The sequence below is a fragment of the Tauraco erythrolophus genome, chromosome 29, assembly GCF_009769465.1.
Source record: "Tauraco erythrolophus isolate bTauEry1 chromosome 29, bTauEry1.pri, whole genome shotgun sequence".
In the NCBI taxonomy this organism is placed as follows: Eukaryota; Metazoa; Chordata; class Aves; order Musophagiformes; family Musophagidae; genus Tauraco; species Tauraco erythrolophus.
Window position 1 is genome coordinate 4,681,852 of NC_141493.1, and position 12,044 is coordinate 4,693,895.

At 46.3% G+C, this 12,044-nt stretch overlaps 1 protein-coding gene across 9 annotated transcripts in view; it reads left to right on the top strand.

The window, feature by feature from the left end:
- The first annotated feature begins 311 nt into the window (after window positions 1-311).
- Window positions 312-12,044, top strand: part of AAK1 (AP2 associated kinase 1) — a 79,605-nt gene continuing 67,872 nt past the window's right edge. For all 9 annotated transcript variants that reach the window (XM_086628042.1, XM_086628038.1, XM_086628039.1 and 6 more), the window contains exon 1: window positions 312-474. In XM_086628042.1, the coding sequence (XP_086484168.1) occupies window positions 312-474 (163 nt within the window). The remainder of the gene's footprint in view (window positions 475-12,044) is intronic.

Consider the following 12,044-nt stretch of genomic DNA (forward strand, 5'->3'; position numbering starts at 1 on the left):
GCTGCGGCAGGCCGGCCCCGGGCGCCGCCGCGGGGTGCATGGAGGCACCCCCCGCCCGCAGAGAGGTACCGGGGGGGGGCCCTGTCAGCGGCCCTGTCAGTCGGGGCTCCCCTGCGGGGGCCGCGCCGCGGGGGTAACGGCCCTTCCCCTCCCGTTATCCCGCTGTGGTTTTGCAGGTGTGAATCCCGCGGAGGACAGCGCGGCCCCACGAGGCGAGCGGCCCCGCGGCCCCTCGGACGGAACGAGGAGGGGGCTTGGGACCTTAAAACCAGCGTCGCCCCCGCAGCCGGGCAGCTGCTGCCTCCTGAGAAATGAAGAAGTTTTTCGACTCGCGGCGGGAGCAGGGTGGCTCTGGCCCTGGATCGGGCACCAGCGGCGGGGGCGGCGGCAGCGGCGGCCCGGGCAGCGGGTACATCGGCCGGGTGTTCAGCATCGGCCGATACCAGGTGACGGTGGACGAGGTGCTGGCGGAAGGTAAGACCCCAGTGCCTCTTGCAGAGCGCTCTGCTTTTTTCCCCCTCATAAAGCTGGGAAGGGAGGCTTTGGCCTTTCCCGTGCACTCCGCCTCCCCCTCTATCCCTGGCTCCCCCAATATTTCATTGTCCTTGACAGACTTGCAATCCAGTGGCATCTGCGAGCTGATGTTTCTGGTCTTCCCTTGTGTAAACCCAGTGTGGGTTTGCTGGATTTGGGTTGTTTTTGGTTTTTTTTTAATGCTTCAGGAATTGAGGGGATTTCAGAAGTTAATTGTTTCCCACCTTCCCTAAACTGGGAGGTTTGGGTTTTTTTTAAAAAAGCTCAAAATTGTCAAATGTTTTGATGCAGAACAAGGTGCTGTAAATAAGGAAAGCAGTGGTCTTCACTCTAACTTTCCTCAGTCGGTTGCCTCCTTTCCTACCTTTAGCAGAGAGGAATAAAACACTGGAGTAAATTCCTTGTAGATATGTCATGCACATAGGTAGAGCTGGCTGTGATCAGGATAAGGGATTTCTGTTTGTGTGGGGTTTCTGCAGGGGAAGCAGTAATCCCAATTGCATTTTTTTTGAAATAAAACAATCAAAGAGCTAAAAATGAACAGTAGGGATTATAAAACTCTTTACGTGTACAGTCCTTGCAGAGTAGCAAGCTGCTGGTGGTATTTTTTTAATTGTAACCAGCACTGCTGCTTTAACTATCATTTTACATTTCATTTGTTTGGGCTCTGAGGAATCTTAAGAACAGCTCTGGCTGGTAACCTTAGCCTCGACCTTCAGAGAGAGATGTTGGCCTCCTTAGATCTGCTCCTGGTCCATCTCCTGCACAGCATCCTTTGCTGCTTTCAGTCAAAACACTGTTTTGTTTTGATCTTGTAATTGCAAAGGAGAGGGTAGCTGCTGCATGAGAGCTGAGTGGGAGGACCTGTCTTGGCTTTTGCAGAAAGAACCCTAAAATGGAAAAGGGACACTGTGTATGTTCAGACTTGTAAAAAGTCACCACAGTCTACAAGAAAATAGATCTGTGACCATGTTTCAGATATGGTTTCTGATATGTTCTGCTGCATACTGAGCTGAGAGGAGCACTGAAAACAGTCCTTCAACTAGTAACTATAGTGATTTTTTTTTTTTTTCCTGACTTGAAATTTGCAATATACGTTTGCCTTGGCTGATGTTTCCAAGGCCCTTTTGCCCCTAGGAGCTTAGGAACTGTACGAGCTAAACCTGAGAAGCTGTCACTGTCTTCTTTTTAATGCAAGCTGGCCTCATCCTGGTGACAGGGGAAAACAGAGGCTTTTTTTTGCTGATGAATAATCTGTTGGCAGGTTCTGCCCTGGTGCTGACAGCACCAGGAAGCGAGGCTGTGTGTCAGTGGGCTCTCTCCTTCTTGGCAGGTCTAAGCTGTAGCCACCAAAGGTGCGAGGTGATAGCACAGATTGCGCAGGAGAAGTGCCTCCCCTCCATACCTTGCTGTCCTGGAGGAACTACTGCTTGTGAGGGCTTTTCCCTGTGACTCCTGGATTCTCGGCTGGCCTCTGGGATGGAGCATGGCCTAGCGCTGGCTACAGCTCCTAGATCTGCAGGCACAGGCCAAGCAAGGTGTGGCAGGGCTGTGAAATAGGTGCTGTGTTCCCTTCCTGACCGCACTGTAAGGCAAAGGATGTTCTTTTGGTGAAATGTGCTACGCAGGTATTTTCCTCGCTGTTAGGCTCCTGGTGCGGGCAATCCGAAATCCCTATGTGTAGTGAGTGAAGCCTCCGAGGGGACAAGAGCGAGGTGGCTCTTAGGTCTGTGGGGTGTCACCTTGCAATGGGAACAGAAGGGTGAAAATGCCATTTCCTTTATAGGAGAGGTAGGTCATCTGGGGAGTGAACGTGGGTCGGAAGTGCTGCAGCTTTGCATACTTCTGGCCTTGTGGTGTGGCTGCTTGTGCTTACCAAGTGCTGGTAAACAGCGTTTTTTCACTGACTCAGCTGGAGACCTGGGGAGCTCTCTGACCTGGTCTCTGCACTACTGACGTCTGAATCCTGGGCTGGAGAGCTTTTTTGCATCTGCAGTGAATTTTGGTGTTTCAGCAGTGTTGAAAAGGCAACTTGTGAAGTCTTGGCTATTTCTGCTAAAAGGAAAAGTCCCTTGGGAAGCACTTAGGAGGAGGAGGAGGAACATCCTGTCTGAGAAAGAAACATCTCTTGTCCCTGTTGCTTTAGAAGAGAAAGGAGGGGCCTATGTTTTGGTGCAGCATGTGAAGCCTGTAAAATAAATGAGATGTAAAAGTGGCTTAAAAGAAAGAGTCTCTGAAATTATGATGGATGCTGTGGGGGAGACTTAAGTTGCAAGCCTGAGGGAACTGGTTGAACCAGAACTTTTGGAGTTAAAGTGTTGGGCTTTACCTCTATCTGCCAAAGCTGTGGCTGGTCACCCTCAATTCTGCTGAGCAACGCTGCTGAAGATGACTGCTCCTGGCCCAGGATGGGAATCCTTAATGCAGGCAATGTGGAGTGTGCCAGATGGCAGATGTCTCCACGTGCTCGCAGTCTCTTGCGTAGATCCCCCAAAATATCCGCTGTGGTTAGGTACACCCCTCACCCCCTTAAAAATAGTTGTGTCTGGATACTTTGCTTTCCTGGGTGGGGAGGAACATTCCTTCCTTTTGGAAGGAATATAGAAGGAACTTGAATAGTTGTTTGTCCGTGGTGTTAAAATACTGGTGAATCAGTATTTTTTACAAACAGTATGTTGCAGTAGGTGATTCTTAGTTGAGTCTTTGTAGTTGTCTTGCTCTAATCCATACAATAGCACGAGTACTCTCTTGAAAATTCCCTTCAAAGTTTGCGTGAGGATTAGATGTTGTGGGAGGTCAGCACTGGTGGCCTTCTGGAGTTCTGCAAGGCTGAGGTTAAAGTTGATGGCATCAGCGTGGTGCTCCTGTATGGGCTGAGGGGGGTTGTTACTGACTGGTGTTTCATGGAGCTGGGGTGAGTGCTCAGGAGGCATTTGTGTATGTGGGTGAGTCAGGATACTACCTTACTGTTTTCTTTATGAAAAGAAACCGAAACTGTGATCAAATTGGCTGCTGCTTTTGTTTCTGTCTGTGTGTAGAGGGGGGAAAAAAAAAAAAACCTCTAACAACCTGCTCCAAAAACCCACCCTGGAGCCATGAGGAGGATGGTGTCTCTGTGATGAGGACCGGAGCAGCTGAAATATTTAGGACATTGCCAGAAATCAGAAATTTGCTAAGGAGTTTGTGGGATGTGCATGTGTGGCACAAGCCATGCGTGCTCCTCTGAGCTCAAACAACCAAGGCTGGGGTTGCCCCAGTTCCCAGTTTGCAGGGGGCAATGTTTTGTGTTGCTCTGTGTCCCTGCAGCACTGTAAGAGTGCTGAGCTGATCCAGGGTACGGAAGCGCTGATTGGGTGCGTGTTCAAGTGGGGATTTTGTTTGTCTCGGTCTACTTATAGCAAAAGATACAGGCTGTGTTTCTCCAGATCTGTGAAAAGTCACTTTTTAATTAGTTTTTTTTTCTGAAGATGCTACTTGTAGCCTTTCCTGCTTAAAATGTGTAAGCTAGAGGATTCAGGTTTAATAATTGTCAGATGTTTCACTGAATTTTTTTCAGATACGTGCCTGTGCGTGTGCTGCTAGCTAGTGCATATTTCAAAGCATTTAATGGTAGACATTATAAACCAGTGCAAAATCAGGTTAAACTTGCCAGCTCTATTTTTTTACTCTGTTTTGGAAAAATGAACCTTGTGAGATGGTTTCATCATGGCTTTCTCTAGCAGACCTGCAGGCCGATGTGTGTGAGGAGCTGGGTAATGCCGTGAAGGCCCAACCTATGCCCAGCGGGGGAAGGTGGCCCCCTGAGCTGCCAAGACCTGTGGTGGGGCTAATTGCAGAGGACTTCTGCTGGCCCATGTCTGGTTTACCCCCAGTGCATTACTCTGGAGCATGCAGTGCCTGCTTGAACCTGGAGTCACTGAGATTATGTGTGAGCTTCTTCTGAAATAACTTCACTTTAAACCAAACCCCATCTGAGGTACATTTTGCAGATGTACCCAATTCCAGTGTGGCTGGGTTCAAGACATTGAAGTCTATTTTGTCAGTTATTGCCTTCTAGCTTCTGCCAAGTGCCAGCTGCTAATCAGCTGACCAGTGACATTTGGATTAGGAATTAAACTATTTCTCCTCTTGGAATGGGACATGTGATTTTTAATTTTTTTTCGCCATTGCTTTTCCTGTGTACCATGTGAGACAGGGCATGTACACTGCGCTCTGCACTGCCAGGTGGGATATTGGCTCCTCTGTGCTTTCACAGTCTGTTTTTTTTGAGTGTACAAGCCAGGCAAACCAGTGAAGAATCCCAAGTGAGTTATTTGGTAAATGTCGAGGTGTCCCAAGTGCTTTGGTGGTTTTAGTGGCACATATTTTGCTGGGGCAGAGTGTGTGCCACGTCCCTAGATGTGATCAGGAAGGAAAAGGAGGTGTTAATGGATTTAACTGTGGAAGAAGTTGTATAGCCCAGAGACTTGCATCATCTCGCCTTGTTTGTAAGCTTTATGCAGCATGTTAGAGGATGGGTCTGGGATTGTACACGGGGTTGGCTGGTTTCTTACGTAACAGCCACGTTGGCTAAAAGCATATTTAATAGTGGTGTTCGCCCAGTGTGGTCATGGGGGGACAAGCTTTCTGCAGTCGTCTTCCCAGAAAGAGTCTTCTGTGTTACAGCAAACTAGTTCCTAATTCAAGCAGTCCTGCAACAGCCTTATGAAGTTGTCAGTTACTTAGTATAAGAAAGTTTAGTTTTGGGATTCTGGCCAGGAAAATATAATGTTTAACTATCTAACTCAGGTCTTGCAGAAGTGTTCTGGTAGTTATATATGAACAGGTTACTGACCTCTGGTTGTGACGCCGGCAATGATGATGTGGATCTGAGGAGAACATGTACTGCCATAATGGTTTTATTGTGTCGTGGGCCTTCTCCCCTTTGTACAGGAGCTCCTCAGCACTTGAAGAGAGCAGGTGGCAGGTTATAAATTTACTGAAGACAAGCTGGAATCCACTTTGGGTTTAGCACTTGCTGCCTTCCAGGCTCACCCACCTGCATTAATCATGGCTAATAAGGGGTCAGAACTGACTAGGTGCTGCACACTTGCATTGAGACTGGGAGCTGGTTCTTTTGAAGGTGACTTTTTTTCAGTGAAAACAGTGATTTGGACAGATTGAGACTGTGCCTCTTGGAACAGCAGCTTGCCAGCTGCGGGACTTGCTGCTGCTCTTCTGGAAAGTCACAACCAATTTGCCTTCATTTGTACTAAGTAAGTGTTTACTCATGTTTCACATGTGGAAGGAGACACGAAGTCTCTGAGGAGAAACATGCCATAAGCAAACTCGTTTTACGGAGGAGTTGTCTTTTGATAATGAGAGGTAACTGAATAAATAAGCTTCCCAGGGAAGAATGCTTTCTTTCTTGGATAGAGGGAAGCACAGCATGTCCTTGTGGCATTATTGTTTTGGAAATATACCTCCTTAAATCAGAAACTGGCTGGTGTACTTTTTTGAGTGTAGGAACAATACTGTCAGTGATTTAAAAGCACAAGAAAAAGATTTGGAAAGGCTTAAGTGAAACACAGTTGCAAGGTAATTTTCAATCAATTAAGGCTTTTTATTAGTATGGAAACTTTTTTCCCCTTTTGTGGGAGGTCCAGGAGTTGCCACGAAATGAAATGAGGGTTCCTGTTAGCTGCCTACAGTATGATACAGTAGAACGAAAGCAGAGGAGAGCTACTTCAGCTCCTCTAACACGAGGAGCTCTCACTACCCTGTTTCCAGAGGATCTGAGCCCTGGCACAGTCTGGGAAAACGTTCTTCGTTCCTTTTAGGGCTGCTGGGAAATAGTATATGAAGAGATACGAAGGTGAAGCAATGCAGAGTATGTGTGGCCAAGTCAGGAATTGATCTCTGGCCTTCCAGATTGAGGGCTTGAATTGCAGCCTGTGTTTTCTCTCAGATGCAGCCTCGGTGTGTTTTAAATGGGCGTGCTCTTGGCGCACTTGTGATTTGGGCATACATCTACGCTTGCTCTGTGGCAGAACCCCTGCTGACATCAGGGCCCTGGGCCATGTGTCACAGGATTGGATTAAAGACTTTTTTGGAACAAGATGCTCATAGCATCTGGTTTGCTTCATGATTTTGCAGAAACAAATTACGTACCGGTGACGGGTGATCTCATAGATTAAAAAAAGCCATCAGCGACCGAGTTCCCCAAGCTGAGACTTAGTGTGCATGTGCATCCACCTCACGGTTGAGCTGGAAGCCAGCTGGTGCTGTGATGAGGGCAGGTAGATGTGATCTTCACTCATTCACTGTTAGGAACGTGCTGGTTTTACTTCCTATTTGGTGTTTTTAGGGCTGTAATAGAGAGGTGATCCCAAAAATGTGCCTCTGGGAACTCAAAAAGCAATCTGGCATGCTGTTCTCAAGGGTGTGATAGTAAAATACGTGGTCTTCTGAAGCTATCTGAATGCACAGCTGTTATTCAGATGATATCTTCGCTTGTATCTCCTTTTACTTCTGTAAGCTAAATGATGCTTGCAAGGTTGACGTGCTTTTGCTGCACAACTTTAATGGCAGCAGTAAAATAAACTCGGAGTTTGTCTCTTAAAGCAGTGCACAACACTCCATGAGAAGCGTGATGTGGCCTCATTCCTGCGGGCTTTCCTTTGACACCAGTTTCTGGTCAAAGCACCGTAGCAAGCAAGGTGAACCCTTGGTTCCATGTGGGGTACCTGCTTTTTGGACTTTACTGCTGTCCTGGATCACGCGTGGAAGCTATTTGGATGTTGCAGGAGTGAGTGTGATGTAAAACTCAGACTTTCAAAGAATTTTAATGATTTAACTTTAACTTAACTTTATAACCAGTGCTGATGTGAGGGGAGCACAGAAGTGCAGACGTATCGCTTCATATGCCTTCTCTGCGTGACCTACCTGCTAAGTCAGTGATGCTTTAGTTACCTGTCATGAGCCTCTGAAGGATTAATTGCTTCTGACTTGTGAAGTGCTTCAGAAATAAAGACCTTCTCTCCAGCGTTTAGCTGCTGCTTCAGAGGAGTGAGCTGGATCGATAGGAAATTCCTGCCTTACGACTGCAGTGTGTTCACATGAAGATATTTGTGGCTGCTGTTGACCCTTAGGCTCTGGCCTAATAACTCTCTTTGTGACCTTTGGCAAGAAGTACCTAATAGCTGAGGATATGCGAATGACCGGTGGCATGAAAGATACAGTGAGATTCTTAAAGAAAATACCCTTTAAAGTTAGGAGAAGGGTCTGTGAACGCACATGTGTGCGTGCGTATACTCACATGCTGACACACCTGCTTTTTTTAGCTGGGTATTGTAGTGCCTCTCGTTAGGCAGGGATGTGCGTGGTGGGCAGAGAGTAGGTAGATAACAAGGAGTAACCAGCTGTCTGGGATTCAGCACAAACAGACAGGAGATGTTGGCTGGAGGGAAGAGGCAGTGCCATGTCTCTTTGGGGAGAGAGTTGGGGTAAGGGCAGGAGATAAGCAGAGATAAGCAAGGATGTCTCAGAGGCTGGGATGGAAAGGTTCTTTCCATAGGATCCCTGTTGCTTTGACTAGAGTTCTGCAAATGTCCCATTAGGCAACTTACACACTTGAGAGGTACCTGCTAAACTCATCTGACGTCTCTGTGCCTTATTTCCCCTTTGCAGTGCAGGATGCTTGTGACTGTGCTGGGGAGCAGGTGATGTGGATGCTGGCTGATGAACACTGAACATTCCCTGGGAATTTCAGCAAGCGCTGCTTGCGGAGTTGAGTGTGTTCTGACTTGAGCTCTTTGCTGCATGTTCATTACAGCCCTTCTACAGGTCGGTCAGTGTAAGATGACACAAGAAGCCAGCCCCAGCTATCAACCATTAAGAGCAGAGTGCTGATGTGTGGATTGTGGGGTGGCAAAGGATGAAGGAGGGACAGTGTGGCAGAGAGAAGGGGAAGGGGCACTACAGACTTGGGTCAGACTCTGTCCTGGAATTCTTTGAGTGCATAATTCTGGCAGGAAAAATTCTGCTGAATGTCAGAGCTTTTCTTTTGGCCTTTACCTGTTGCTTTTGAGTTAGAAGATGTACTTACGGATATGTGAATACGAGTTTACCCTTCTGTTTCTTTCTGTACCCAACTACCAGTTGCAGTTTAAACCGTTGTGTCTCCGCGTTTCAGTGAACAAAGGCCCCTGAGTACCAGGTGTCATACCGCTTGTGGTTGTTCCCCTTCCCCTCTGCAAAGTGGAGATACAGATGGTAGAAGAAAGGCTTATCAAATCGTTGTACAAACGAGAAACTGGAGCCTGTGAAGATGTAGCGATTTGGCAGTGATGAAGCCTTGTGTTAAATGCAAATGCAACTCCTTGTCTGCCGTCTTAACCGGTGGCATTAATATTCATGTCACCATAGTATCGAGGAACTTCTATCATGGACTAGGGCCGTGTGTCACACAATGCAAACACAGAACAAAGGCTGTCCGTACTCCTGGGAGACGCCTGGCTGCCCTTGCCTGTGCCTGCTGAGGCTCAACACTTGTGTTCCATCCCAAAATACGCTCGTGAGCTGCCACCTTAGGAGACGTGTTCAGAAAGACACGTCGCTTGGTGCGAGCAGCTGTCATCTTAGAGCTGATCATGCCCTGATAATTAACGCACGGTGTCTTTGAAAGATCTGATGTTGTTCAGAGACCACAAGAAATGCATAAACTCAACCTTGCTCACATGGCGTTCAACAGAACTTGTGACAGGATTAGATGTGTATTGGATTTTTTTTTAAATTAAAATGATGCTATTTTTGGAGTGGGACAGATGGTGGTTTTCTACCTTTTGCTTTTGTTTTAAACTTAACGACGTAAGAAGCACTTAAGTTGTGCCTTGGAAGCATTTTCTGCTACCGAGCAGGCTAAAAATGTGGATATTGATACATTATAGGTAAGTTGAGATTCTCAAGCAGTTATGTAATTTCATTCGAGCTGATGAATTAAATCCCTAATAGTTCTGGGGCTTGTGAGTAACGGTCACAAGACTGCAGGTTCTGGACCTCTGCAACCCTCTCCTGTTTCTGGACATCTGACAAGTGAACAGACAGGCAAATGCCTGTTCATGTCTCTCCTGTTCCTCACCTGTGTATATATGGAAAAACTCAAAACCTTGCTTCATGTAGAGCTGATTTTTTTTTTTTTAATTATTATTTATTTTTCCCCTCTACTTAATGATGGATACTGTGTGCTCCTGATTGTACCTAGTGGTTTGACTTCACGGAGAGCTGCCTCGTGGGATAGCAGATACCTCTCTCCATGCTTGACATGTAGCAAGGAGTTGAAAAGTTCATTGCTGTCTTCAGGGTTTGATTAGCATATCCTCTTCTAGAGGAATATTAAGTAGTCCTTCAGTTGTGTTTTCCTGCTACTCAGGGAGATGGCACTTCTGTGGCTCAAGAGAAGACCAGTAGTTATATGGGAGACCTGAAATGATTGAAATTCCTGGATTCAAGCAGAAGAAACTTGTTTGACACAAGCCTCCATACACTGTTGTGAAGCTCTTACAGCATCGAGTTAGCTGTAAGCTTGAGCTTTTCCTGGAATGTCTGTATTAGGGTTTCTCTTGTGTTTTCCATGCTGCTTTGCTCAGTAGGGATGTCTGGGTGCTGCCATAGTAATCAAAATTCCTGGATATCTAACTCGTCTGTTGCCATGAGCTCTCTTTGGATCCTTGCATAATTGCTTCCCAAATGGAGTTTGCTGTTACCATAGTACTTAAGGGCTCCAGTAACCTGCTCTCGCTGGCCCTTGCAAGCAAGTCCAGTTAAAAATCAGTCCCAGCCCTGGCCAGCTTAGTCTTCTCCCTCCTCCTCACATCCAGCTACAACCTGTTCTCAGCTCAACTAGTTTTGCTTTTTCTCTCCTCTCCTGTCAGCGTGATTCACTGCTTCCTTGCCTTTCCAGTGAAGCTTTTCAGCTGCATGCAGTTGCTGCAGTTTCTTGCTGGCTTTGCAGTTCCAGCCATGTTCACTCAAAACCAGTCATGCTCCGCAGCATGTTTATGCCATTGCTAATTTCACTTGGAGATGAATGAGGTCTCAGATGCTATTAGCAGCTGCTCGGAATAATAGCAGCTGAAATGTGCTTTTTAGAGCACTGACTGATAACAAAACAAATGATTTTTTTTTTTTTTAAAGCTAAGAGTTATTAATGACTAGTTATTTTTTTTTTTTTAAGTCTTACAGTGGAGGTTCAAGGACTAAAATTGTCACAACAGAGAGGGACTGAGTCTGCTTTGCCAAGTAATCTACTTGGAGGCAGTGTATCTTGCTGCATAGTAATAAACACTACTCCATCAGCTTTGGGTTTCCAAGTCTGCCTGTCGGGGAGGAATCGAGTGGATGCACGAGACAGTAAAGCGGAGCACATGCCCAGCAAATCTGCCCACGTGAGCATCTAAACGTGCTTCCTGCTGTGAAGGCCAGTACAGTTCTGTAGCCTTTAGTGAGTTGTTATTTGTTATGAAATTGCTTTCACAAATACTGTGAGACTTTAATACTCCTAAATTGAGGTGTCCAGGCTGTGTTCCAACTATGTCCTTGGAGGATGAGTGGTGTGGCAAGCTCCTACTGCCTTTGGACTAGAGATTTTGAAAAGGGCTAATGCACAGGATGAATTTTGCCCGCTGATTATTTTAGGCTTCTAATATGCTGTTGCATGGCAGAGATGAATTTCCTTTCCCTCCCCACCCTCCTTTTTTCTCCTCTCCTTTCCTCTGCTACCTTGTGATTTAGAGCTCCCTTCTTCGACTTTGTCCATGGAAATGCCTGGGAGTTAGAGGGGTATCGTCTAGGGGAGAGGAGTGGCTGTAATGAGACAGAGTCCTGAAAAATGTAAAGAAATGAGTTAAACAGCTTTAAATCAGACCTATCAAAATAAACCCCACAGAACTGAGGAAGAGGCAGTTAAGCTTTTTCCATGTTATCAGTGCAGTGAAAATGCCTGTGACTATATATAAATATTTTGTGGCTGTTTGCAGTTGTGTGTCATAGCTAATAAACTAAATGTTCACCTCAAAAAAAGGGCGACAATCTCTAGCCAGCCAGTCTTCTCTCCTAAAATTAGGAGAGGTAAAGACCGTGCTTCTATTCTGTGTTGAGTGATGTTTCTCATCGTGTTATTTTGCACAATTTGGGCACTCGTGGCTGTGACTGCCACACTAACTATGACATCCTGCCTATTTAAAAAGCGCCCAGAAGAAGGTGGAGCCTGTAAATCTAAATCTGTCTTGTCATGGCCTAGATATTGCAGCAATGACACTAAGCAAGGGCCCTAGAATGATGTTGGTAATATTGGGTAATCACATTAGGATTCTCAGCTGTGGTACATCTGTGTAGGGTTAACTGTGTCCTGCTTTACTCTTGCTGAGAATCTGACCCACGAGCTCTATGGGAGCCTGAGCCTTTGTTTTACCTGGGGAGAAGTCCTTCACTCCGTTAGATACCTCGTACTCTGTTGTGGTATTTAAAGACTA